The 27,304-nt window shown below is 46.6% G+C and overlaps 1 protein-coding gene across 1 annotated transcript in view; it reads left to right on the top strand.

The window, feature by feature from the left end:
• The first annotated feature begins 1,468 nt into the window (after positions 1-1,468).
• The window catches only part of LOC308469314 (complement C4-A-like), a 66,621-nt gene continuing 40,785 nt past the window's right edge, over positions 1,469-27,304 (top strand). The window contains exons 1-14 of the mRNA XM_080991549.1: positions 1,469-1,617; positions 5,865-6,051; positions 6,269-6,452; positions 10,315-10,385; positions 12,133-12,221; positions 13,528-13,610; positions 14,822-14,918; positions 16,351-16,456; positions 17,648-17,771; positions 19,112-19,227; positions 20,188-20,358; positions 23,194-23,373; positions 23,856-24,038; positions 24,186-24,335. Of these exons, the coding sequence (XP_080847675.1) occupies positions 1,541-1,617; positions 5,865-6,051; positions 6,269-6,452; positions 10,315-10,385; positions 12,133-12,221; positions 13,528-13,610; positions 14,822-14,918; positions 16,351-16,456; positions 17,648-17,771; positions 19,112-19,227; positions 20,188-20,358; positions 23,194-23,373; positions 23,856-24,038; positions 24,186-24,335 (1,818 nt within the window). The 5' untranslated portion in view covers positions 1,469-1,540. The remainder of the gene's footprint in view (positions 1,618-5,864; positions 6,052-6,268; positions 6,453-10,314; positions 10,386-12,132; positions 12,222-13,527; positions 13,611-14,821; positions 14,919-16,350; positions 16,457-17,647; positions 17,772-19,111; positions 19,228-20,187; positions 20,359-23,193; positions 23,374-23,855; positions 24,039-24,185; positions 24,336-27,304) is intronic.

Raw genomic sequence — 27,304 nt, 5'->3', positions numbered from 1 at the left:
GGCAGGCCGCCCCGGGTGCCACTCTGGAAGAGGTGACAAGATGGCTGTCTGTACGCGTGCCGTCTGTACGGACTGCCTCTCGCACGGCAACCGTATGGGCTGCCACATGTGCGCAGTCCATACGGTTGCCATGCAAGCAGCAGCACATACGGACTGCACATGGGCTGCATTCCGTATGGAGTGCACACGCACGGGATGCCACACATGCGCAGTCCGTACAGGATGCTGCACATGCGCAGTCCATGCAGGCTGTGCCACCCCGGGTTCCCCCGCCACTGGGCTTGCCTCTCTCTCTCTGACGAATGGTGGCAAGAGCCCATGGGGTCCCAGGCATGCACACAGGGTCTGTGTCCATTTGGAGAATAGAAAACATGATGGAGACCTGTCATGCTTTTTGCCCCCCCCCCCAACCCAGACATTTCTTTTTAAGATGTAAAAATCCGCCCAAATGGGCATGTTTACGTTTTCCCGGACGTATGGCAACCCTGGGGGACGGGGGGAAGAGATGGTGCCGCGGACCCCCCGGGTGTGTTCTATGGACCCCTAATTGGGAACCACTGTACTAGACTATGTATTCTCAGACAACTGTCTTTTTTGTACCTGTTACTCGGCTGGAGACCCACATTGCAAAATTCGGATGGGCGCCAATTTCAAAGGATGGCTGTGTTTGCGGTACCCTTTTGGAAAGTGCCATGAGGTAGATTTGCCTCAAAACATGAACGGAGATGATTATTTATGTATGCGATGGCAGCAGCGCGGATAACACTGGCCCAGAGATGGAAAGAAGATAAAATCCCAACCAGAGAACAACAGCTGATGAAGGTGATGGACTACGCCAGAATGGCGAAAATGACTGGGAAAATCAGAAACCAGGAAGAGAGAAACTTGAATAAGGAATGGGGGAAATTACAATTTACCTAAGAGAACACTGTAAACAACTAAAAACTTTGGCAGGATTTGAGTAACGCTTGTAATGTACTAAAAACTGAAGTAGAAATGGATTATTTTAAGAAAAATAGAGAAAATATATGATGCAGTTGGAAAAGTTTGAAGATGGAAACCTTGGAAGGGTGGAGGGCATAGCTGTCCCGTTTTTTAAGAGAAATTCCTTTATTCCGAATAGGATTCCTCGCAAGAAAAGGAAAAAGTTGACAGCTATGGTGGAGGGAAGCCTAAGGATTCAGGAAAGCCTAAATGTTGATGATTATGACTAGTGTTTGAATTCAAATGTGTGGTGTAAAACTGAACAAAAAAGATTATAAACAATAAAACGTGAGGGGAATTTCTGTGCTCTGCATCCCTAGCTCTCCCTATCTGTCCCTATTAAGTTTTCCTTTTCCCTGGACTTGTTTGCAAAATACCTTGTCTTAACCCGCTTGAGGGCAGGGCTTTGGACCATGAATGGTGCTCATAGCAGCTGCACATCACTCTCCCTCTGACCCCGCCTCTTCTGTCCAGCCTCGAGACTAAATTGCAACATCCCCTTGCAGCCTCAGGCAGAGCAGCAGAACTGTCCACTCTGCACGGCTACAGCCCAGAGATGGCATCTGGGAAGAGGGTGCCTCTCTGGCTGGCATGCTTCGGAGCTCTGGTGACTCTGAGCCACGGCGCTCCAAGGTGAATATGTTGGGCAGGGACGTGGGTTTGCCAGTCCCCAGTCCCCTTTCTGACTCCTGTCTCAAGAATAGCTTCTGTTTTTCTGCATGGGCTTTAAGAACGACCTGGCAAACAGAAGTTCAGCAGGTGAAGGGTGGGGTGGGTGTGTTGCATCCTTGCTTCGCAAACAGTTACCTGTTGAAGTTTTGCCTGTTGCCCAGGTGTCAAAGGCACAGGAAAAGTGGCAATGCTTGCTCTGTTCAAAGCCATCTGCACGCTCTCGGTAATTCGGCTGTCTGCTTGTTTCAGTTATTTTAACCATGTCGCAGTCTTAGGGTGCAATTCTATGCTCCCTTACCCAACCAATTGGGCTGCTATTGGCATGTTATTGGTCCTCAATGGAGAAAGACAAGTTGTTGCAATCTCAGGAAATAAATATTAATTCGCATGCATTGCCAGTGATTAAGCGGCTGGCTCTTCTTCTTTAAAATGGATTGCTTATGAAGGATTTGGTTTTATGTTAATGAACTATTTTATGCATGATATAAGTTGATGCAATTTTTATGCAGCAAATGAGGTTTTATGCTGAACTTCAAGGGAGGTGGGGGAAATGTCATATAATAGTGTTATCTAAGCATCGGCTGCTCTCGAATGTAGAAAATAATTTGTTTCCCCTCCAAACTTGTCAAGTATTGCTAACTTTGATTAATACGTTATTGTCAATTTTTGTGATTAGATTTATTTCACAGGATAGTATGTAATTCTGAGGGCTATGGAGTGCAATCTTGGGCATTTTACTCAGAAGGAAGCACCACTAAATTCAATGGGATTTTATCTCAAGTAACCGCAGGAAAGGTTACAGCTTAGTTAAATTCTTTTCAGGAGCCTCCAGAGTGTCAGAATTTTGTGGGAAAGATCCAAGCCCATGCTGGGGCGTTCAGGGTGATATTCTGTGTTAATGCTACTCAGAGTAAACACATCAAAATTCATGAAGGTGACTAACTTTTAGTAATGGGTGCACTCTGAGTAGCACTTGGAATCGCAGAATTGTAGAGTCAGAAGGGACTCTGAGGATCATAGATAGATAGATAGATAGATAGATAATTTATTACGGCCAAAGACCAGCTCACGTAACATAACACAATAAAAACAGCATTCATAAAGATAAAATATACAATCGGAGCAGATTGCAGCCATAGCTCATGAGTTAAAATTGAGATATATACCTACACAAGTACAACTGAGATTTGGGCCATAGCTGTCAACGTTCCCCTTTTTTTAAGGGAAATTCCCTTATTCCGAATAGGAAAAGGGAAAAGTTGACAGCTATGATTTGGGCTACCCTGAGGATCATCTAGTCCAACCCCCTGCAATGCAGGAAAATCCCCATATGGGGATCGAACCTGCAAGCCTGGCATTATCAGAACCACGCACTAACCAGCTGAGCTATCCAGACTGAACATAAACCTTAGGTCTGCACCATTAAAGTGGATTAATAAGCTCTGTTGCTGTAGGACAATACATCCTGTTAAAAAGGGGGAACCTGACTTCTTGTGGTTTATAAAGCATCGGTTTGTGCAGAGCCATCAGCAGATTGGTATGTGCCTTTTTTTCTTTTTCTTTTGCAGAACCAGCAAAAAAAGAGTGCTGTTTACACACACACACTTTTATTATTTGAAGCGTTTTCTTTTAAAAGTGATAGTTTGTTCAACTCGGGAATTCCCCAGCTCGTTATATCTAGATGGCGTTAAGGAAACAACACTCTGTGGAAGGCTGCCAATATAAATATTGCGAAAGAATGGAAATTTGTTCCCACTTTGAAATCTTCTTCTTTGTTGCTTGTGTTTTGATTATTTATCAGGGAAGGAACAGGGTTAGGCCAGAAGCTCAGACACAAACAGAACTGGGGGGAGTCAGGTCAGAGGCCTATGCTCAATTTCCTGGGAGTAAGCACTCTTGCTTCTGATACACTCCACCTTCCTACCCACTTCTATCATGAATCCTCTTTCTACAACGGTCTAACTGGGCCGACTCTACTTTCTTTCCCCACTCAAGAAACCCACTTTTGCCGCAGTCCCTCCCCTTAAGGTTATATCTAAATATAGGGGTGCCAACTTGAATAAAATAATGTGGGGGCCCAGGTAAGGCCCGCCCCACAGAATCCATCACATGACACAGTGCACCCACACTATTTGAAGGGGAATACCCATTAACTTTGTGGGGACTCAGCCCCCTGAATATTTTATTGGGGGGGCTGAAGGCCCCCTTCATAGGAGTTGGCTCCTATGTCTCCATACCCTCTAACATTTCTCCAATGAAAATAGGGACGTCCTATATGATAATATTGGGCGCCGATCAAACATCAAGCATTAAAATACTTCCCTATGCAGGGCTGCCTTCAGATGTCTTCTAAAGGTTGTATAGTTACTTATCTCCTTGGCTTGGGGCGGTGGGTCACATAACTCCATACCTTCCAACATTTTTCCAGTGAAAATATGGGCCTCCTACCACACCACCAATCAGAAGGTCAGCGGTTCAAATCCCCATGACGGGGTGAGCTCCTGTTGTTTGGTCCCTGCTCTTGCCAACCTATCAGTTTGAAAGCACATCAAAGTGCAAGTAGATAAATAGGTACCACTCTGGCGGGAAGGTAAACGGCATTTCCATGCGCTGCTCTGGTTCGCCAGAAGCGGCTTAGTCATACTGGCCACATGACCCAGAAGCTGTACGCCGGCTCCCTCGGCCAATAAAGCGAGATGAGCGCTGCAACCCCAGAGTCAGTCACGACTGGACCAAATGGTCAGGGGTCCCTTTACCTTTACCACAGCCTCCCAACATTTATTTGATGAAAGTAGGGACATCCTAAGAAAAACCTGGACATTTCAGGGTCAAATCAGAAACCGGGACAGCTTCTGTAAATCCAGGACTGTCCCTGGAAAATAGGGACACAGAGGATCTGTATCTCTCTTTCGCAAACACACACATACATTTCTTCTTCTTCTTTGGCGATCATTCGTAGCCAAGTAAGATTGTCTTCCATAAACACAGTTTTAACAATGAGTCCGTAAGTGACTGTGGAGACCAGTTCTGGACCCACATGTCCTTCCACAGTGGGGACATAGGTTTCCAGGCGGGAGACAATCACAGTGCGGATTTGCCAAGCGTGCCTTCCTCTTAGCACGTTTCTCCCTTGCGTCCTGAGTTCGAGTGTCTTCAAAGCCCATGACACCTTTGGTAAAGACTGTTCTCCAACTGGAGTGCTTGCAGGCCAGTGTTTCCCAGTTGTCTGTGTTTATACTACATTTTTTAAGATTTGCCTCGAGACAGCCTTTAAACCTCTTTTGTTGACCACCAGCATTACGCTTTCCATAAACACACAGAGGAAGAACACGCACCCCTCCCTCCCAGACCCACATGCCTACATTAGGGTTGTTGTATTTCAAAAAGTGAAAATCAGGACCGAGTTGTTTAGTTACTTTTTTGCCCGAAGTTGTTCAGGTCCTTTTGGTTGATTTTTTTTTTTAAGGGGAACCAAAGTTGTTTAGCTTTTTTTTTTAGTTGAAGGTACAATAATTTTTGAGTTTTGAAGCTTTTAAAAGGCATTTTTGGCACGATTTAACCCCTGTTGCTGGTTTTCCAGGACATTTGCCCGATTTCCGAAAAATAATCCAAGATGCCATTTTTGGAGGCGAATTCCAGGACATATCCTGGACAATGAGGACATATGGCAGTCTTAGCATACATACCCTTTCTCCTTCCTTTCCCCCCCCCCTCTTTCTTTCTCTCTCTCTCTCTCTCTCTCTCTCTCTCACTCACACACACACACACACACAAATAGAACTTGCTTCCCTCTGCCACTCATGTGCTTGCCTGCCCAGGCCGTCATTCACATTCACAGTCTATGCCGTATAATATATAAATGAGCGTATGAAGAATCTGCCAATGACCCACCTGGTCCAGCATCCTGTTCTCACAGTGGCCAAGCTTCTTAGAGGCTTTTGCTGTTAAATCCTATTAAATATTTTTTTAAAAAAAAAATATTGAAAAAGAAAAAAATAATGCATGCCAACACTATGCATCTGTTTGTTATGATCATATTTGTTATATATTTGTTATATGATCTAGTTTGTTCCTCCCTTCCCTCAGAGCCTTTTCTTGCCTGTCGCAGCTTGCAAAAGTGTTTGGCATTTTCAGAGCCGCATGAAGAATGGCTGCAGGAAGGAAATAGTGGGGCCAACACTGTTACTATATCTCTGCCCACTTTGCAGGTTGCTGATGGTAGCGCCCAGCGTGGTGACGGTGGGGGTGGAGGTGCCGATCGCCCTTCAGGTAGAAGACGCCCCTCCAGGCGGGCTGTCAGGCACCGTTTATTTCCAGAATGAGTATACCAGGATACTATGTTCCCACGAAGTGCGCTTCAATGTCGGGCCTGATATACAGAAAGTGACCTTGAAGGTAGGAGATGCTGCTGCCCTCGGGAGATAATTCCTGGTTCTAAGCAATCGTCAACACCGGCAACTCCTAGAGCTACCTGGAGCCCATTGAAACTGATTGGGCGGAAGGCAAGGATGCCAACACTAGGGGGAGCCAGAGCCAAAAAGAGGCAGAGTGTTTTGCACAAGCAAGACCTTTTGCCTCTCCCCACTGTCTCACCCCTTTCTCGTTTTCTCAGGTGACCCCCGAACTTTTTAGGCAATGTGACTTGACTCGCCTTCGGCAGGAAGGCTACATCCAGCTTGTGGCCCGCAGCCCTCAGCTCTCGAACGGGGTTCAAAGCCTCAACCTGCGGTGGACGGCCCGGAAAGGGTACCTGCTTCTGCAGACCGACAAGCCAATCTACACCCCTCGGCAAAAGGGTGAGTCCAACGCCTTGAGCATTTTGGCCTTGCTCAGCTGACGTTTTCCATTTGCAGGCATGCACCCTTAAAAAACCCACGAGGCACCCGAAAGAAAAGCTCAGCCTGTGCACACGCTATATCGATAATAATAATAATAATAATAATAATAATAATAATAGTTGTTGTTGTTTAGTCGTTTAGTCGTGTCCGACTCTTCGTGACCCCATGGACCAGAGCACGCCAGGCACTCCTGTCTTCCACTGCCTCCCACAGTTTGGTCAAACTCATGCTGGTAGCTTCGAGAACACTGTCCAATCATCTCATTCTCTGCCGTCCCCTTCTCCTAGTTTGGCGGAGATGGAAAAATCTTTCCCAACATCAGGGTCTTTTCCAGGGAGTCTTCTCTTCTCATGAGGTGGCCAAAGTATTGGAGCCTCAGCTTCAGGATCTGTCCTTCCAGTGAGCACTCAGGGCTGATTTCCTTCAGAATGGAGAGGTTTGATCTTCTTGCAGTCCATGGGACTCTCAAGAGTCTCCTCCAGCACCACAATTCAAAAGCATCAATTATTCGGCGATCAGCCTTCTGTATGGTCCAGCTTTCACTTCCATACATCACTACTGGGAAAACCATAGCTTTAACTATACGCACCTTTGTTGGCAAGGTGATGTCTCTGCTTTTTAAGATGCTGTCCAGGTTTGTCATTGCTTTTCTCCCAAGAAGCAGGCGTCTTTTATTTTCGTGACTATTGTCACCATCTGCAGTGATCATGGAGCCCAAGAAAGTAAAATCTCACTGCCTCCATTTCTTCCCCTTCTCTTTGCCAGGAGGTGATGGGCCCAGTGGCCATGATCTTCGTTTTTTATTATTATAATAAATAAATAAATAAATAAATATATTATTTATACCCCACCCATCTGGCTGGGTTTCCCTAGCAACTATAAAGCCCATCTTTCCCCTCACAGTTAATTCTGGGCATTGTCATCTGTTACCGGTGGCTGTGAATTGTAACTCTGTGAGGGACAAGACAACAGCGCCTACAATTCTTTGAGGGAAAGCTCATAGATATACTATAGAATCATAGTGTTGGAAGGGACCCCGAGGATCATCCAGTCCACCCTGTGCAATGCAGGAATATGCAGCTGTCCCATACGGAGATCGAACCTGCAACCTTGGCGTTATCAGCACCACGCTGTAGCCAACTGAGCTGCCCAATTAAGAGTGTGCTTTCAGTGCCCGAGGCTGCATACACACCAAATATTTAAAACACATTGTCCCCCACCCACCTCAAAAATCCTGGGAACCGTAGTTTGCTAATAATAATAATAATAATAATAATAATAATAATAATAAATTTTATTTATATCCTGCCCTCCCCAGCCGAAGCCGGGCTCAGGGCGGCTAACAACAATAAAACAGTACAAAAGTACAGCACAAACAACACTCTAAAATCATTCATTATAAAATTAATTAATTCAAGCCACTGGCAACCATTGGGCCAGAGCTCCGCGAAGATTGCCGAGGGAGGGAGTCAGGCTGTGCCCTGGCCAAAGGCCTGGTGGAACAGCTCTGTCTTGCAGGCCCTGCGGAAAGTCCCGCAGGGCCCTGGTCTCTTGTGACAGAGCGTTCCACCAGATCGGGGCCACGGCCGAAAAAGCCCTGGCTCTAGTTGAGGCCAGCCTAACTTCTCTGTGGCCTGGGACCTTCAAGATGTTTTTATTTGAAGACCGTAAGTTTCTCTGTGGGGCATACCAGGAGAGACGGTCCCGTAGGTACAAGGGTCCTAGGCCGTATAGGGCTTTAAAGGTTAAAACCAGCACCTTAAACCTGATCCTGTACTCCACCGGGAGCCAGTGCAGCTGGTATAGCGCCGGGTGAATGTGATCTCACAGCGAAGACCCTGTAAGGAGTCTCACCGCAGCATTCTGCACCCGCTGGAGTTTCTGGGTCAGTCTCAAGGGCAGCCCCACGTAGAGCGAGTTACAATAATCCAGTCTGGAGGTGACCGTCGCGTGGATCACAGTGGCTAGGTCAGGGCGAGAGAGGTAAGGAGCCAACTGCTTAGTTTGGCGGAGATGGAAAAATGCCGCCTTTGTTGTAGCTGCAATCTGCGCCTCCATGGAAAGGGAGGTGTCGAAGATTACACCCAAACTCTTAACGGACGGTGCTGGCGCTGGCTAAGGGTGCTGGGAATTCTAGGGGTTCTTATGGGTTCCAGACAGGGCCGTCTTAAGCCTATCCGGCGCTGTGGTGCAAAGATCCCTCTGGTGCCCCCCTAGCAACTACAAAACAAGGGAGGGGGCGGTGGAAAATGTGCTCTGCCTTCTCCACCACCCTGATCCCCGGCGTGGTGGCGGCGGCGATCAAGCAGAAAAAGGTGCTGGTGGACATGCTCTCCAGCGTCAGGAGTTGGCATGGCGCAGCTGGGGGGCATGCAGGGAAAGGGGCAAAGCCGCGAAGCTCCTCCAGTTGCTAGGGCGCCCTTGAGAAGCTGGCGCTCTGGCGCAACGAACCACTAAGCCCTATGGGAAAGATGGCTCTGGTTCCAGGATTCTTATGGTTGAGGGAGATTACTTTAAATTCATAGCCTGGTGTGCAGCCTTGGAACAGCAGCCAAGTGTGCTGCGTACATTTGGGGCTCATCCAAGGATCCCACTGCCTATGCTGCTGTTCTGTACTTAGAGGAGGAGCAGCCTTTCCCAACCTGGTGCCCTCAAGATGTTTTGAACTCCCAGGTCAGCCCCAGCCAGCACAACCGTGGCTGCCTTCGGGCCCCACCCTCTCCCCACCAGACACCCCCTTTCTACAGTTTTGTGATTCCTTATTGCCTTATCCAAAACGGCACTGTGAGAGAACTGCTTCTATCGCGGCACGTGGGTTGGGGAACAAAGACCCATCTCGCAGAATCCTTTGCCAAAACCCATAGCCTGACTCAATATTGTCCTTTTCGCGTACACGGCAACGTCTATTTATGTGGCTCCAAAGGTGAAATAGCAAAGTCCAGTTTGCTCCGCACCTCGCGTTTCACGCCCAACCCTGTTCGATTGCTTCTCAGCCTTTGTAAGCAAAGCCCTGCGGAGTCCCACACCTGCACACAAACACACACACACACACACACACACACACAGGGAATGTGGCTGCCAAGTAACCGCCAAGGCCGAAGCCAGTACATAATACTCTGCAAAGGCAGCAGCTTAAGTTATCAATGTAACTGTGATACAAAAGCAACCACACTTTAGAGTAGGATTAAGCAGTTTAAGGTGCAGTGCCATCCTTATAGCCACAAAGAGATTTCTTCCCCCTCTTGTGTTGCTGTATAGGGAAGTTTTTAATGTTTGATATTTTATTATGCTTTTATATGTGTTGGAAGCCAGCTGGGGCAACCAAGGCTGGATATACAGCGACCTATTTAACGTTATTAGAACAATATTAGATATATCGTTCTAAAACGTCACAGGGCATACTTGTAAATTAAAAGTGTTTCTTACCTTGTTTTCTCTGTAAAAACATTGTTTTCTTGCTGCCAATTCCTGGTTGCTCTGCAGCGCTCTCTGTTGTCACATTTTAATGACGCATTGTGAACGTTAAAAGTAGGACGTAGTGTGTTCATCGATGTTATGAAAACCCTTCCTTAATGTTCTAAACCATGAGTGTAGATCCACCCCCAGTCAGATGGGTGGGATACAGACAGGGCTTTATTTCAGCCAGAGTTCGCCACCTCTCAGCGGGCACCATTGCCATCATAAGAGAACAAGGGAGGCATTCATGGTGAGTTCCAGAACCTCTTTTTCTAGTAAAAGATCACTGGGTACAATTATTATTATTATTATTTTATTTTCCTACTTCTTCCTCACACTCCATTTTTGGTTCTTCTGCTTCCAGTGAATTTCCGAGTTTTTGTCCTGGATCACAAACTGAGGCCAACTTCCGAATCCGTGGTTGTCACTGTGCAGGTAACTGAGAGCGTTGTTCCAAAATGCAAAGGTGTGGGAGGTCGAAATTAACACTCCCTATCAAACAATCCATAGCCTGGCATCCTGTTCTCACAACAGCAGACCAGATACCTGCGGGGAACTTGCGGGAGGGACTTTAGTATGACACAAGCATTGTCCCCTCTTGTGGCTTCCAGCCCTTGTTATTCAGAAGTATCCTGCCTTTGACTGTGGAGGTGGAACATCACCACCTTGATTGGTAGCCAGGATGAATTTATCTCAGTCCCTGCTACCAGGGAACTCTGGGAATTGTAGCGCTGCGAGGGGAACAGACGGCCTCAGCACCCATAACATATGTTAACGGAGAAATCTGAGGGCTCCCTTGGACAAAAAGCAAGGACACCAGCCAGGAATACCAGAGCAAAACAGCAGCCAGTAGGCTTGGTCTTTACTGAAGACTGTCGCGACAGGACTCCCACCTGCCACAAGGTGGAACAAGGTGGAAGCCCTGAACAAAAGAGAACCCAAACTTTTATTAGCTGCCAATCCCCATGTTACACCCCCCCCCCAACTACATCACTCATACATCACGGTTACATCATGAAAGGGGAGGTCTGGTGGCAGTAATCTGAGCATCCTGGACCCTGCCCCATGGTTCCCCTTCCCCTCCACCAAACACCCATCAAGTGTAACAAAAAAGATATTTACATTTCCCTATTTCCCAGCCAAGTTAATCACACCCTTTTGTCTTCCTCTGGGTTTGTTATTTCTGGAATGGCTACCTGTCTGGCACTCAGGTATCAGGATGCCAGGGATTATCACTCAGGCAGATGGGCTGCTGAGTAGCTGAGCTCACATGTCTATATGAATTTCTGAAGTTTTCCCTGTGAGCCAGTACATAGATACATCTATCAGTGAATTCTTACATTTGGTATCGTGCAGCAAAGGCCCTTTGAATAGATAGGAAGAAACTGTGATGAAGTGTTTTCTGGGGACAAATCACAAAAGTCACAAAAGTGATTGTGCTGATTTTGGTAGTGGGCTGCATGTGCATGATATCTGCTGGAGGGGCAACCACCCCTAACCTATACATAAATCCCTGCAACACATACTACCAGGGCTTTTTTTGCAGCCGGAATTTGCTGGAACTCAGTTCCAGCCCCTCTCAGGTGGGAACCATTGCCATTCTAAGAGATGAGGGAGGTATCCTGGCACCACTTTTTCTAGAAAAGTAGCAACTCATACTATACTTCCCAGGATTATCTGGGGGAAGCCTATACAGTTCAGCCCCTCCCAATAAAATATTTGAGGGGCCTGCCATCCCAAGTTAATGGACATTGCCATTCAAAGGGTGGGTGCACACAGCATCATGTGATTGATTATTTGGGGCGAGGCTCCCCCCAATATTTTACAGTCATACCTTGGGTTGAAGTAGCTTCAGCTTAAGCATTTTCGGGTTGCACTCCGCGGTGACCCGGAAGTAACGGAGAGAATTACTTACGGGTTTCGCCGCTTGCTCATGTGCAGATGCTCAAAATGATGTCACGCGCAGGCGCGGAAGTGGTGAATCGCGACCCGTGCTTGCGCAGACGCGGGTTGCTTCGCTTCAGGATGTGAACGGGGCTCCGGAACGGATCCCGTTTGCATCCAGAGGTACCACTGTATTCAAGTTAGCACCCCTGAACTGCTTTATGTGTACATTGCAGATGTAGCCATGATTACCTGTTGTCAAAACATGGGTGTCTTCCTGTCTCTCTGTCTCCATCAGAACCCACGAGGTATACAGGTCCGGAAAGTCGAGCGTATGCCGGTCCAGTTTGTGATAAATGATCACCTGTCAATCCCCGATATCTCTGAGTAAGTTTAACCAGTGGTGGTGAATCCGAGAGGTGGCAGAAATTCAAGGGTGGAGACCCTAAAAGTGCCCCTATTTTCCAGGGATGCCCCTGATTTAGAGAAGCCGTCCAGGTTTCTAATTTGATCCCAGAATGTCCCGCTTCCCTTAGGACGTCCCTATTTTCACCAGAAAAATGTTAGAAGGCATGGTAGGATGTCCCTGTTTTCACACTGGAGAAATGTTGAGGGTATGGAGTTCTTTGACTTCCGAGCTGTTTGAAGGCAATCCTGTATAGGGAAGTTAAAAGAAAAAAGTTTAATGTTTTATTGTGTTTTTATATATGTTGGAAGCTGCCCAGAGTGGCTGGGGCAACCCAATAAGATGTGTGGGGATATAAGTAGTAAAATTAAGGAATGGGACGTCCCCTATTTTCATCAAAGCAATGTTGGAGGGTATATGAGCAGTGAATGTGTTGACCTTGTCTCCTTACGCTTGCCCTGTTGGGATCCCAGGTGCCAAACACTGCCCCAAAGCAACAGCAATTCCTAATGACCCAAGCACCTATAATAATATATAATAATAATTTATTATTTATACCCCGCCCATCTGGTTGGGCTTCCCCAGTCACTCTGGGTGGCTGCCAACAAAATATTAAAATACAGTAAAGCATCAAACATTAAAAGCTTCCCTAAATAGGGCTGCCTTCAGGTGTCTTTTAAAAGTCTGGTAGTTGTTGTTCACTTTGACATCTGGTGGGAGGGCGTTCCACAGGGCAGAATACATTGAAATAAGGAAGTAACCTTTTTTATTCTAGAAGGAATAAATATTGTACTTTAACAGCGGTGTGCTGGGCAGGATTTTAGCCCAGGCTTCATGAGGAAACAATGATGACGAAAGCTTTACCTGTTGGATTTCTGCATGCAACTGTTTCATGGCAGGCAAACGTTGCGTGCTGCCTCAAGCTGAATCAAGCCACTGGGACACCTAGCCTTTAAAGGCACTGGAGCATGGAGTGGCAGAGAAGTTGGCAACTGTTTTTTTAGGCCAGGGTGCAAAGGTCTGGTTTAGGGCTTGTGCTCATCTGGGAGGATTTAAAACAAAAACAAAAAAACCTGCTTTTCTCATTTGAGTGATAGACCCCTAGGAAGCGTTACAAACTGCTTTTGCAAATTTGTTGCTGTCTAGATATACATTGCCACTCAGTTTTTTGTGAGGGGGGGAGGTGCAACTACTGTTCAATATGCAAAACTAGTTCCCTGGTTCTTTGCATTACTATGACCTGGCTCGAGTTTTCTTCCTGTTCTTTCTGCCTTCCCCTCCTCCTAGGCCTGGCATTTGGCGAATCACGGCCCACTTCACCACCACTCCGGGTTACAACACGACCACTGAGTTCGAGGTGAAAAAATACGGTATGTTCTGCTAAGGCAGAGGGCTTTCTGAGAGCTGTGGGTGACAGGCAGCAGCTCAACAGGGGCGGTTGTTGAAACAACCTGATAATATGATTCTCCCACCCTCCCTTTTTGTGAGGAAGCGGTACATTCTTAAAAGGTAAAGGGACCCCATTAAGTCCAGTCGTGGCCGACTTTGGGGTTGCTGTGCTCATCTCGCTTTATTGGCCGAGGGAGCCGGCGTACAGCTTCCGGGTCATGTGGCCAGCATGACTAAGCCACTTCTGGTGAACCAGAGCAGCGCACGGAAACGCTGTTTACCTTCCCGCCGGAGCAGTACCTATTTATCGACTTGCACTTTGACGTGCTTTCGAACTGCTAGGTTGGCAGGAGCAGGGACCGAGCAACTGGAGCTCACCCCGTCAGGGGATTCGAACCGCCAACCTTCTGATCGGCAAGCCCTTAGGCTCTGTGGTTTAACCTACAGCGCCACCCAATTATTAGGCTGCCAGGTGTTTTGGTGCCATATCTCAAGTAACAGAAACCTGAGTGCTGCTGATGGGCTGAGGGGAATGGTCTGAGTTGGGAAAATGCAGCTTTATAAAGCTGGCAGCTGAGGGGGCTAAGATTAGGCACTTACCAGGATCTCAAAGACTAGCAAAGGCCTCACTCCAACACTGTGCACAGGGCATCCAAACATTGCAAAATGCAATATTCTACCTGCCTGCACAAGAAGGGCAGGTGAGAGAATACAGGAGCCTAGGGAGCTCCCAGAATCAGTCCCAAGCATCTCTGAGTAGATACTTGGAGAGACCCGCATGTGAAATTCTGCCGCTCCCATCAGCCACAGCCAGCACATATAGAATCATAGAGTTGTAAAGTTGGAAGGGACCCTGAGGGTCATCTAGTCCAACCCTCTGCAGTGCAGGAATCTTTCACCCACCGTGTGGCTCAAACCTGCAACCCTGAGATGAAGAGCCTCATGCTCTACCAACTGAGCTATGAAACCTCTCTGTGGAGCAGAAGGCAACCCAAAAACCCTCTTTCAAAAGGCTGCCTACCTCGGCAGCGAGTCCCATTCCATAAAGCCGGGGGGCCAACGCAGACAAGGCCCTGCTTCCAACTGCATGGCCAGAGCTTTCCCAGAAGATCTTACATGGCACAGGCCATTTGCACCATAACGCTGATTAGCACACCACCTACCGAATTTCAGCCTGTCTTTCTCTCCTCAGTGCTGCCTCATTTTGAGGTGACGATCGTCCCGGAACGGAAATATATCCTGACCTCACCCCAGCAGAACTCTGACTTGAGTATTGACCTTCAGGCTAAGTAAGTTCCTCTTACGGGTTGGGACGTTTCTGATATACTGTAATTAACTAATTTGAAACATTGTATAAGCCACCCTTCACCATTTAAACATAAACTTTAAAGGTGCCTAGCACAAAAGCCCCTGGACCGATTTGTCTGATATTTGGAAAGTTTATTACTCAGGGACACCTTTCTCAATGTTCCCCAAATTGAGGTCCCAACCAAATGTGGTTTGTTCACACCCCTACTAAGTGGGCCCTTGGTTTGGTTCAGCAGAGGTCACACTGGGATATATTCTATATTATATTGCAAAAAAACAGCACCGTTTAAGAACGTGTAGTGTGGTTGTTGCTTTAGGCCTCAAACAAGACCCCTGTTTGACCAGAGGGCAGACAGTCCATCTTTACACACACACACACACACACACACACGCACAAAGGAATTTTGCATTTCTGGTTTAAAGGCCCATTTACTATTTTACAGTAAAATAGTTTTCCAGTGTCACGCTAAACCACTGTTTAGCATGATGTGAAGAAATGTAGCCACCTTAGTGTAGCGACTTGACTGGGTGGAGGGCAGGGTCTGGAAGTTTTTTGTTTTGCCTTTGGTTAACCATAGTTTGTTGTGTCGTCAAGTACAACAAACTACGGTTAAAACTAACTGGTTATTTCTATATTTGTCCCTGGCTTTTTTCTGGCCCACTTAGGACCAGTCTGGATAGTTGGCCTTGGTGAAGATTTGACGCTTTCATCCCCAAAAAGTTTTTGATTTGAGTTTCTACTGAAATGAGGCTGCATTTTAATGTTGTATTTTAATCTTGTTTTTAAGTTGTATTTTAATCAATTGTTTTCATACTTGGAGGTGGCCGCCCAGAGCCTGGTCTTGGCTGGGGAGGGCGGGGTATAAATAAAATTTATTATTGTTGTTGTGATGTTGTTAATTTAATTTATATGCCACTCTATACCCGCAGGTCTTGGGGACGGTTCACAGAATAAAACCAAAATATAAATCACAAAATCACTAAGTATAGTTAATTTCTACCAAGCCACCTTCAAACCATGATCTGAGACATGTTGAAATTCACTTTAGTTAGCCACAGTTTCTGGTTTGGACAACGCAGGAAGCTGCGATTAGCCAAAAGTAGAAACCAGAAAAAAGGGGCTACTTGGCAAGATGCCTACATTCTGCCTCCACAGCTGGAGACAGGGAAGCTTTTGAGTCCTGGTTGCTGGCCGCTGTGAGAACAGGAGGCTGGACTAGATGGGCCACTGGCCTGATCCAGAAGAATCTCCTTACGTTTGCAATTCTGCCTCTTAGCCACACAGGAGAGGAAAGGAGAAGCTAGGTCCACCCTGGTTCATTGTGACTATTAAATGCAGGCAGTGGCAATGTACCCTGCTTGCTCACCCCAACTCCTCGCCTTTGAATTATCCCCGGTTTCTTCGCCCAACAGATTTTTTTACGGGAAGGGAGTGACTGCCACGGCCTACGTGCGTTTCGGAGTGACAGATGAAGACGGGGGCAAAATGTACATCCCGGGACTGGAGCAGCAAGTCACGGTAAGAAACGTCCCTGCCCTTCATCAGCTCACAGGCCTTCCTGCTGGCTTTCCAGAGATAATAATAATAATTTATCTATGGAGTCGAGCCCTCCTAGTTTCCCCTTGTAATTAGAGATCCACCTGACGCTTAGCTCCTAAAATCAGGAGCGCTGGTGGGATACCTGGAGACTTTTAACCCTGCTCCCAGATGTCAGCGCATTGTCAGCGTGTGTGGAATGGATTCTGTAGCGAGGCAAGGTTTTCTGCGCATGCTTAAATGCACTATTTCCTTTATTAGGGCCAGTTTTGGCAGATGGGCAGGACCACCCAACCTGTCATTCACCTGGCGTTATTATGATGTCCGGTGATTGATAGGTAGGTGGTCTCTGTCAGGGAAAAAGGCAGGATGTAAATAAATAGATGATGATGGTGATGAGCCATGAGATAACGATCTGGCCCAGTGGGCCAAAAAACAAACTCCTCACCACTGCTGTAATATAGCAAAGCAGGCCTAAAATAAAGTAATAACCAGACAGAGGGCCTTCTTGGTGGTGGCGCCCGCCCTGTGGAACACCCTCCCATCAGATGTCAAGGAAATAAACAACTATCTGACTTTTAGAAGACATCTGAAGGCAGCCCTGTTTAGGGAAGTTTTCAATGTTTGATGTTTTATCGTGTTTTTAATATTCTGTTGGGAGCCTCCCAGAGTGGCTGGGGAAACCCAGGCAGGTGGGTGGGGTAATAATAATAATAATAATAATAATAATAATAATAATAATACTGTTTGCCTCTTCCAATACCCTTATGACTTAAGGCCCTCCACCTGACCCACAAAATTAGGGTCTCTTCTACCCTCCTCAGTCCAAACTCAGCTATGAAATTCTAGTCTCTCATTATGTTAATTATTATATATAAATATATAATAATTTATATTTGTGGCATGCGTGGTTCTTTCCTCCCATCCTTTATCCTCACAATGACCGTCTGAGGTACGTGAGGCTGGGCGATGGTGACTGACCCAAAGACTGACCCCTGAACTTTATGGCTGAGCAGGGATTTGAACCCAGGTCTCTCAAGTCCTGAGCCAGCAGCCTAACCACTACACCACACAGGTCTCTGAATGTGTCCTGCTTGAATATCAGCACGGTACAACTAATTTTATATCCCACTCTGCTACCATCTCCTCTGACCTAATTCCCTCTGTATTCAGGTAACGGATGGTCACGGCTCACTCATCCTAAAACCCAGCCTCGTCTCTGAGAAACTGGGACGTCCGCTGAGGAGTCTAGCCGGGACGACGCTCTACATCACAGCCACTGTGATAGAGAAAGCAAGTAAGTTTGCAAATGGGACATGTCTGAACCACTTTAGACATGGCTTTCCCTCACCAAATAATTCTGGGAGATGTAGTTTCATATCACCTCATACAAGGTGACCCGGGTTTTGAGATCTTTGGGGGAGGCCCTTCTCTTGGTTCCACCATCCTCAGAGGCCTGCTTGGTGGGGATGCATGACACGGCCTTCTCAGTGGTGGCTGCTCACATGCTTTGGAACTCCTTACCTGAAGAAGCAGACTGGCTCCTTCCTTGCTGTCTTCGGCCAGCAGATGAAAACCTTCTTATCCCAACAGGCCTTTGGGAACTGTCTGGTTTTTTTCAAGGGAAGGTCTTTTAATAGTGTTGTGCTGTTTTTGTTATCTATTTTTTAATAGATTTTTATTTTAAAAATTGTTTTAATTTTATTAGATTTTATTTACTTTTTAGCAATTATCTTTTATATGTTCTTAGCATTTTGTATTTTAGCTGTGTTGTTTCAATTAGCGTGAGTTGTCTGGAGTCCTGGTCTGGGGAAAAGGCAGGAAATAATACAGTCGTACCTTGGTTTTCAAGGGCAGGTGGCGCTGTGGGTTAAACCACAGAGCCTAGGACTTGCCGATCAGAAGGTTGGTGGTTTGAATCCCCGCAACGGGGTGATCTCCCGTTGCTCGGTCCCTGCTTCTGCCAACCTAGCAGTTCAAAAGCACGCCAGTGCAAGTAGATAAATAGGTACAGCTCCGGCGGGAAGGTAAACGGCGTTTCTGTGTGCTGCTCTGGTTTGCCAGAAGCGGCTTAGTCATGCTGGCCACATGACCCGGAAGCTGTACGCCGGCTCCCTCGGCCAATAAAGCGAGATGAGTGCCGCAACCCCAGAGTCAGCCATGACTGGACCTAATGGTCAGGGGTCCTTTTACCTTTACCTTGGTTTTCGAACAGCTTAGTTCTCAAATGTTTTGGCTTCCGAATGCCGCAAACCTGGAAGTGACTGTTCCAGTTTGTGAACTATTTTTGGAAACCAAACATCTGACAGGGCTTTTGCGGCTTCCGGTTGGCTGCAGCAGCTTCCTGCAGCCAATCAGAAGCCACGTTTTGGTTTCTGAATGTTTTGGAAGTTGAACGGACTTCCGGAACGGATTCCATTCGACTTCCAAGGTACAACTGTAATAATAATAATAATAAGGAGCATTGCAGAACAACTAATAAAGTAGGATCAGTCCACCATGATTGCACCATGACTGTGCCAAAAACACATTGTAGAATATAAACCCATAATAAAACACTGATCTGGAAGGGCCTTCAGAGAGCGAAGGCCACAATGGTTTCCGTTTCTTCACTGTCTTTTCCCTTCATTCTCATAGGTGGTGAGCTGGAGGAGCAGGAGCTGGCCTCGGTGAAATTTGTGGAATCTCCATATTCGGTCGACCTATCCAAAACCAAGCACCATTTTGTGCCCGGGGCACCCTTTGAAGTGCTGGTGTGTATATTGCGTCTCCTGCTGCTCACGTATTTCCCGTTTTGTTGGTTTGTTCCAAGATTTTATCCATTTTAGGGCTCCCAAAGAGGCTGATAAAAGTTAGTACAGTGGTACCTCGGGTTACGTACTTAATTCATTCCGGAAGTCCGTTCTTAACCTGAAACTGTTCTTAACCTGAAGCACCACTTTAGCTAATGGGGCCTCCTGCTGCTGCCGCACCGCCGGAGCACGATTTCTGTTCCCATCCTGAAGCAAAGTTCTTAACCCGAGGTACTATTTCTGGGTTAGCAGAGTCTGGGTTAGGAGAGCCAGTGTGGTGTAGTGGTTAATAGCGGTAGTCTCGTAATCTGGTGAACTGGGTTCGCTTCCCCGCTCCTCCACATGCAGCTGCTGGGTGATCTTGGGCTAGTCACACTTCTCTGAAGTCTCTCAGCCCCACTCACCTCACAGAGTGTTTGTTGTGGGGGAGGAAGGGAAAGGAGAATGTGAGCCGCTTTGAGACTCCTTCGGGTAGTGATAAAGCGGGATATCAAATCCAGACTCCTCCTGTAACCTGAAGCGTATGTAACCCGAGGTACCACTGTAATAGGACGGTCCTTTGCCCCTCAGGCTTGCAATCCAAAAGACACAGCACACACACAAAAAGCGATTGGGGAGGGAAGAGGAAAACAAAGAAGCTCATGTCGCACTCCTGGGTTTGCGTGTTGTTGGGGCAGTGAGGGGAGCAAAGGAGAAGGCAGGTTTTAAAATGGTGGTTTTAAACAACAGCAGAGATCTGAAAAAAGCAGGGCCACAGAGGAGCTGTGTGGGGCTGAAAGGAGCCGCTAAAGGTTGCGTGGGCTGGTATGAGCTTTGAGGATATGGAAGCGCCGGGTAGGCAGGATTTGCAAGCAATGCAAGCAAAGGTGGCACCTGGTGTGGATGTCGTCATAAACTTTTTATGTTGCTGTTTCATTCCAGGCTACTATTTCACTCCCAGATGGCGCACCTGCCCCCCGCCTCCCAGTCCACATCTCAACCCAGATAGCGGGAGGCTCGTCGCCAGCTGATGCCCAAATAGAAAGCAACGATCGTGGAATTGTGACACACAGATTCAACGTTCCCGCTGGTGCCACCTCAATCACTATCCTGGTATGTTGTTGTTGTTGTTTTGATTAATATCCGCCCTTCACGCGCAGGGCAAGTCACAACAATTAAAAATGCGACATTAAAAACAGTCCAAAACAAATGACCGTTGCGTGAATAGGGCGTGTATACCTCAGGCATCAAATGCTGAGACACACAGAGAGGCTCGTCTTCCGCATGCAACGAAAATTTGGCAGCGAAGTTGCCACATGCTCTGTGGAAAGAGAGTTCCACAACTTAGGGGGCCGTCTGAATTTCTGAGGGCAGTGAAACTACAAACTGGACCTGCCCTAAACAATAGGAAGTTAATTTCAACCTTCAGTTTCCTCTGAGGAGGAGGAGTAGACAAACCACCAAAGGTGGGATCAAATGAAATTCTTGGGGCAAGGTGTTCCAAATGTTAAGTTGTGGGCGAACATATAAGACAACACAGCAATTCTTCCAAAGCAGCTCTTTATTTGTAAGCTGGAACAGAACTGAACTGAGGAGCTCAGTCAGCCTGCTTATATAGAGCTCCACTAGAATGCAATAGTAACCATTTTCTGTAACTAGCCAATCACTGAACGTCACTTTTGATCCTTCATTTGCATACAAACTATCCAATCACTGAACGTTACTTTCGATCCTTCATTTGCATAACTATCTATAGTATCCCCCTGCTGGCCCAGGGTGAGAACTTCAGTACATAACACCAAAGATGCTGGGGTCACCACCGAAAAGACTCTGTCCCTGTTGCTGGCTATATATATATATATATATATTTCTCAGTGGGGCAAGTCATACAGCAGAGTCTCCAAGGCCAGTCTTAGCTTCTAGCAGTTCTGGGTGAATGTGGGCCTTCTAATAACCAGGTACCACACCGCTAAGGCAGAGGCAGTATACCCTTTTTCAGTACTCGAGGGCTACCTTCTTTCTTGGCAAACCTTCTGGATTTGTGTGTGTATCACATGACAGTGTTGGGTGGGGCCAGAGGCAAGCAAGTTTATTTTATTTATTTTACTTATTAAATTTGTATACCACCCTTCACCCGAAGATCTCAGAGTGGTTCACAATTCAAGGATGCATTTGAGCTAGCCAAAAGCACTCATTTATTTCATTTGTTTATTTCATCGAATTCATACATTATTTTATTTTATTTTTTTGTTTAAACAGCGCAAAGCGATTTACAAAAGACAAAACAGCAAAATCAGGAAAATTCCGTACATACTATACTAAAACAGATTAAAATCACCTCAGCTTTCTAAGAATCTGGGTAGACTTGTCTAAACAAGAATAGGTAGTCAATGCAACTGTTGCAAATCGGATATGCACAAACCATATAGCCAAAGGGTTCTGTCAAAGAGTAAATCATACTGTTCAAAGCTGGAATTAACTCTTTATTAGCACAAAGGTGATCTTCGCAGACTTGTAGTGGAGCATCAGGCCTAATGAACACAGCAGCTCATCCCCAGTAGGTCTGGCCCCATGAGTCAGTTGCTGAAAGTTCCCACCTCCCCATAGCTGCCTAAGTCCCCTCCTCTGCCGGGCTTTCCCCAAGCAATCTGAGACTGTGCCTGCACAAAGCTAACTTCTCCTCTGCCCCTTTCAGCCCTTTCCTAGTCCTGGGAAACCAGGGAGGAGAGAGCTTGTCACAGCAGGAGGGGGAGACACCTATGACTCTTCACTGGCCAGACCCATCTCTACCTCTGGGTCTCCCTCCTCCTTATCACCTGCTTCAGCTTTTGCCTCTTGTTCTGGACTTCTCTCTGCCACAAACTCTCTCAGCTCACTAAGCCCTGTTACCTCTTCCCAGTCTTCTCTCTCTGAGCACTCCTCATTGTCCTGCCACCTCTGCACAGGCTCTGAGCCTTCTTCCCCTGGTGGTTCCCCAGCTGGTTCCTCCCACTGTTCCTCTGCATCCAACCATGATAGGTACTCAACATGGTGCATTTTAGATGTTGTGGGACTCCAACTCCCATCAGTCCCAGCTCACATAGCCCAATGGTCAAGGGTGATGGGAGTTGTAGTCCAACAACCCCTACATTGGCTGTCCAGCGATCTAGCTTCTGTTGGCCTTCTAAAAGATGCCTTCTATTGAAGTTTCCAAACTGTGTTTAAATGTAGGGCCATGTAGAGAGCACTCCAGTGGTCTATTCTGGGTCCGAGAAGCAAATACAGTGGTGCCCCGCAAGACGAATGCCTCGCAAGACGGAAAACCCGCTAGACGAAAGGGTTTTCCGTTTTGGAGGTGCTTCGCAAAACGAATTTCCTATGTGCTTGCTTTGCAAGACGAAAATGTCTTGCGAGTTCCTGCGGGGTTTTTTTCCTTTCCCCCCCCTTTTTCCCAAGCCGCTAAACCGCTTATCAGCTGATGGCTAAGCCGCTTATCAGCTGATCTTTAAGCCGCTTAACAGCTGATGCTAAGCCGCTTATCAGCTGATCTTTAAGCCGCTTAACAGCTGATGGCTAAGCCGCTTATCAGCTGATCTTTAAGCCGCTTAACAGCTGATGCTAAGCCGCTTATCAGCTGATCTTTAAGCCGCTTAACAGCTGATGGCTAAGCCGCTTATCAGCTGATCTTTAAGCCGCTTAACAGCTGATGCTAAGCCGCTTATCAGCTGATCTTTAAGCCGCTTAACAGCTGATCTTTAAGCCGCTTATCAGCTGATCGTTAAGCCGCTTATCAGCTGATCTTTAAGCCGGCTAAGCCGCTAATACTGTAGCGCTAAGCCGCTAAACCTCTAATGGGCTTGCTTCGCAAGACGAAAAAACCCGCAAGACGAAGAGACTCGCGGAACGGATTCTTTTCGTCTTGCGAGGCACCACTGTATGTCACTTTGTGTTCCTTTGTCACCCACACAGCTAAGAGCCGGAACAGAGTCTCCAGCAGAGGTCACCTTGACTGCCAAACGCATGGACTCCCCGAGAGGAAACTACTTGATCATCGAAAGCCCCAAATATCAAGGCTTGAACCCTGGAGAGACCCTTGCATTAGGGTTGAAAAGCGTTGGATCGACTGCCTTCTCCCGATTCTATTACATGGTGAATCCTTCCCGGGGTGTTATAAGGGGCCCTAACCTTCCTAGGATGAAGGAAAGATGGGTTAAGGACAGAGATGGGTGAATCAATTTTTGGTTTCTCGTTTTTCCAGATTTAAGTTCATTTCTCTGCATTCCCATGTCGGTTTGCATTGGTTCTATTTAAAACCGTCTCGAAAATTCATCAAGCATTTGGGTGTGGATTTATCCTAAGAAACACACTTTTGTAGGCAACGTGGCCTAAAATTAGGGCAGTGCCCTCCTGAGGGAAGCAGACTAGACTGTGGGGCACGGGGGAAACTGTGTAGCCGTCACAGCTCTGTCCTCAAACACCTCACCAGCGCTAAGGCGGCTGCCTCACTCATGTTATAGGCCACCTCAGTGCTATTTCAGTGCTAAGACAACATATATGAAACGTGAACATTCAAAATCACTGCATATTCCCGTGCTTAAGCACTATCCTTTGAACTGGTCCTTTCCTTCCAGGTGTTGAACAAGGGGGACATTGTCTCTGTCAACAGCGTGGCCCAAGGCTCCTACACTGTTGTTTCCGTTCCCATCACCCCCAGCCTGATGCCCACGTTTCGATTTGTGGCCTTTTACCGCCTCGGGGACGAAGTCGTGGCCAACTCCATCTGGGTGGATGTCGTTGACAGCTGTGAGGGGAAGGTGAGGCCTTCTCAAAAAAAAATTGTGAAAATTCTCCTTCTCGGAACTTTCCCTGAACGGAGCGAATGTTCACAAGGGCACTGGGGGTGTTAAAATGCAGGACGTTAAAATGGCTGCCCCTAATGTCTATGCCCCTCCAATCTCCAGCTGGTACTCCGGACGTCAAGTACTGATCTGCAGCCTCAGGACTTCCTGAGCCTCACTATAGACACCGATGCGAGAGCCTACGTATCCCTGGCTGCCACCGATTCGGCTGTTTACGCCCTCAACCGGAAGAATCGCCTCACACAAGACAAGGTACAGCGACACACATTTCTCCTCAGTCTCTCTCTTGTAATTTTTAATTTTTTTTAAGTTGTAATCAGCATTAGTCATCCTCGGATGAGGTCCACTGAAATTCACGGATGTGAGGAACCCATCTCCATTAATTTTGAGGGTCTACTCTTGAGTAGAACTTAGTTGGAGACAGCCCTTTGTTTCTTGGCTCCTTGGCTACCCCAGGAATAACTTCCCACAGGTTGTTGTCATTGGGGTTGCCTTTTCAAAGCCATATCTTTTTGCCTAGGCTCTCCCTGGCCCCTGCTTTTGGTCACTTTCATTGTTTTAAAAACTTCCTCTATTGCTAATATTTCTAACAACCCAAAAGTGCAGCAGCAGAGTATGGCATCGTTCCATATGCTAAAGCCAACAAGCAATAAACAAAGAAAGAAAAGAAAGTATTTATACACAAGTATAAATCACAACGTCCGCATTTCCTGAGCTGGCGTGGATGGTGAATATTTAGCATCTAAGTCCAAAGAATAGGAAATAAAACCTCAGCAGATGATGTTCTGGGTTCCCCACCCTGGAAACAAGCAGTTTGTGTGTAACTTCTTCTGCAACAGCCAAAGTCCACAAGTCCTTATTCCACAAAGACAAATGTGGATTTTCCAAGGTTTTCCACTGCTGAGCTATTTCAATCCTAGCTACAGCTAACATCCATGTCAAAATTGATTTAGACAGACAAGCTTCCACGTTGTCAGTCCACCTACCCAGTAATGACAGCCGTGCGGGAGCCCAAACAGGTGATTTAATTAACAGGTGATTTAATTAGCTGTTTGGTCCTTTTTATGACCAAATTCCTGTTTGCAAGCTCTTTTTATTACACTGTTTTACAGGTTTTTTGTTGTTTTTTTAAGTAGCACCTCAGTTTTTACAATGCTGCTTTATTGGGGTATTTTTATTAATGCCACTTAGAAATATGATCTGTAAACTGCTTTGAGGATGGTTGCATGTGTGGGGTTGTTGTTTTTTTTAAATAATATTTATTATTTTTCCAGAAACTTAAACACAAAAAAGACAATACAATACAACACATCAAATTAATAAAACAAAACAAAAACAATAAAATAAATCAAACAATTTCATTATCCCATCTTTCATTCACTTATTTCCACGGCCTCCTCACACCTCCCTCTTTGTATTACACTTCTATTAATTATTTCAGCAATTCCTTTCCATCTTCCTCTGTTTTCTATCCTATATTTATCTTAACTCATTCTAACCTTATTTTTCCTTTAATGCTCTGTTAACCTATCTGTACTTAATTCCTTATAACATTTCTACTAAAGCCATTTAACTTCATTGCAACATTTTTCTAACATTCATTAATTTTACAATATGTGTGGGGGTTTTAGTTAGTTAGTTTGTTTTACAATCAAGCCGTTATATCAGTTTTGATAAATAAATAAACAAGCCTTTTAGGAACCCTTTTGAGTAAATACGTACAGGCAGCGACCAGTTTAGGTGCGTCCAAATGATACACAATCACACATGTTCGCATAGCTCCGAATCCGGATGTGGGTCCAAAACATAACCCCGGTGCAAAATGAGGATTGCCTGTGCATAGATAAATTCTGCTACCACCCTCATGTCATGGCAGGGAAGAGCCATAGCTCAGTCGATAGAGCCTCTGCATTGCATGCAGAAGGTTCCAGGTTCGATTCCTGCCACCTCTGGGTACAGGTAGGAGAGGCACCTGTTTGAAGCTCCTGAAAGATGCTGCCACTCTGTGTAGAGACAGTCCTGAGAGAGATGGGCCCAGTGGTCTGACATGATATAAGGTAGCTCTCTGTGTTCCTTCTTTGCTCCTTTTGGCTTGCTTTTGGGCTTGCCTAACCAGAGGCACCTGATTAGACACTGTTGAAAATAGATTACAGTATTGGATCCCGAACACCTTGCGAGTTGACCGTTTTGGCTCCCAAACAACGCAAACCCAGAAGCCGGCGCAGCTTCCGCGGCTTCTGATTTGCTGCAGGAGCTTCCTGCAGCCAATATACTACTACTACTACTACTACTACTACTACTACTAATAATAATAATAATAATTTATTTATACCCTGCCCATCTGGATGGGCTTCCCCAGCCACTCTGGGCGGCTTCCAACACAATATTAAAATACAGTAATGTCTCAAACATTAAAAGCTTCCCTAAACAGGGCTGCCTTCAGATGTCATGTAAAAGTCTGGTAGTTGTTGTTCTCTTTGATATCTGGTGGGAGGGTGTTCCACAGGGCGGGCGCCACTACCGAGAAGGTCCTCTGCCTGGTTCCCTGTAACTTGGCTTCTCTCAGCGAGGGAACCGCCAGAAGGCCCTCGGCGCTGGACCTCAGTGTCCAGGTAAAATGATAGGGGTGGAGATGCTCCTTCAGGTATATAGGACCGAGGCCGTTTAGGGCTTTAAAGGTCAGCACCAACACTTTGAATTGTGCTTGGAAATGTACTGGGAGCCAATGTAGGTCTTTCAAGACCGGTGTTATGTGGTCTTGGCGGCCACTCCCCGTCACCAGTTTGGCTGCCGAAATTCTGGATTAGTTGTAGTTTCCGGGTCACCTTCAAAGGTAGCCCCACATAAAGCTCATTGCAGTAGTCCAAGCGGGAGCCAATCGGAAGCCGCGCCTTGATTTCTGAATGTTTTGGAAGTAGACCCGACTTCCGGAACGGATTCCATTTGACTTCCGAGGTACGACTGTAATCCAAGCAGGGTCATCTTATCTATTTATCAAGATTTACATACTGCTTAGGGACATGGGTGGTGCTGTGGGTTAAACCACAGAGACTAGGACTTGCCAGTCAGAAGGTCGGCAGTTTGAATCCCTGTGACGGGGTGAGCTCCCGTTGCTCGGTCCCTGCTCCTGCCAACCTAGCAGTTTGAAAGCACATCAAAGTGCAAGCAGATAAATAGGTACTGCTCTGGCGGGAAGGTAAACGGTGTTTCCGTGCGCTGCT

Source organism: Podarcis pityusensis (assembly GCF_964106645.2).
Source record: "Podarcis pityusensis genome assembly, chromosome: 2".
Lineage (NCBI taxonomy): Eukaryota > Metazoa > Chordata > Lepidosauria > Squamata > Lacertidae > Podarcis > Podarcis pityusensis.
Note: the sequence above shows the minus strand (reverse complement) of the source record. Positions and strands in the feature narration are given on the sequence as shown.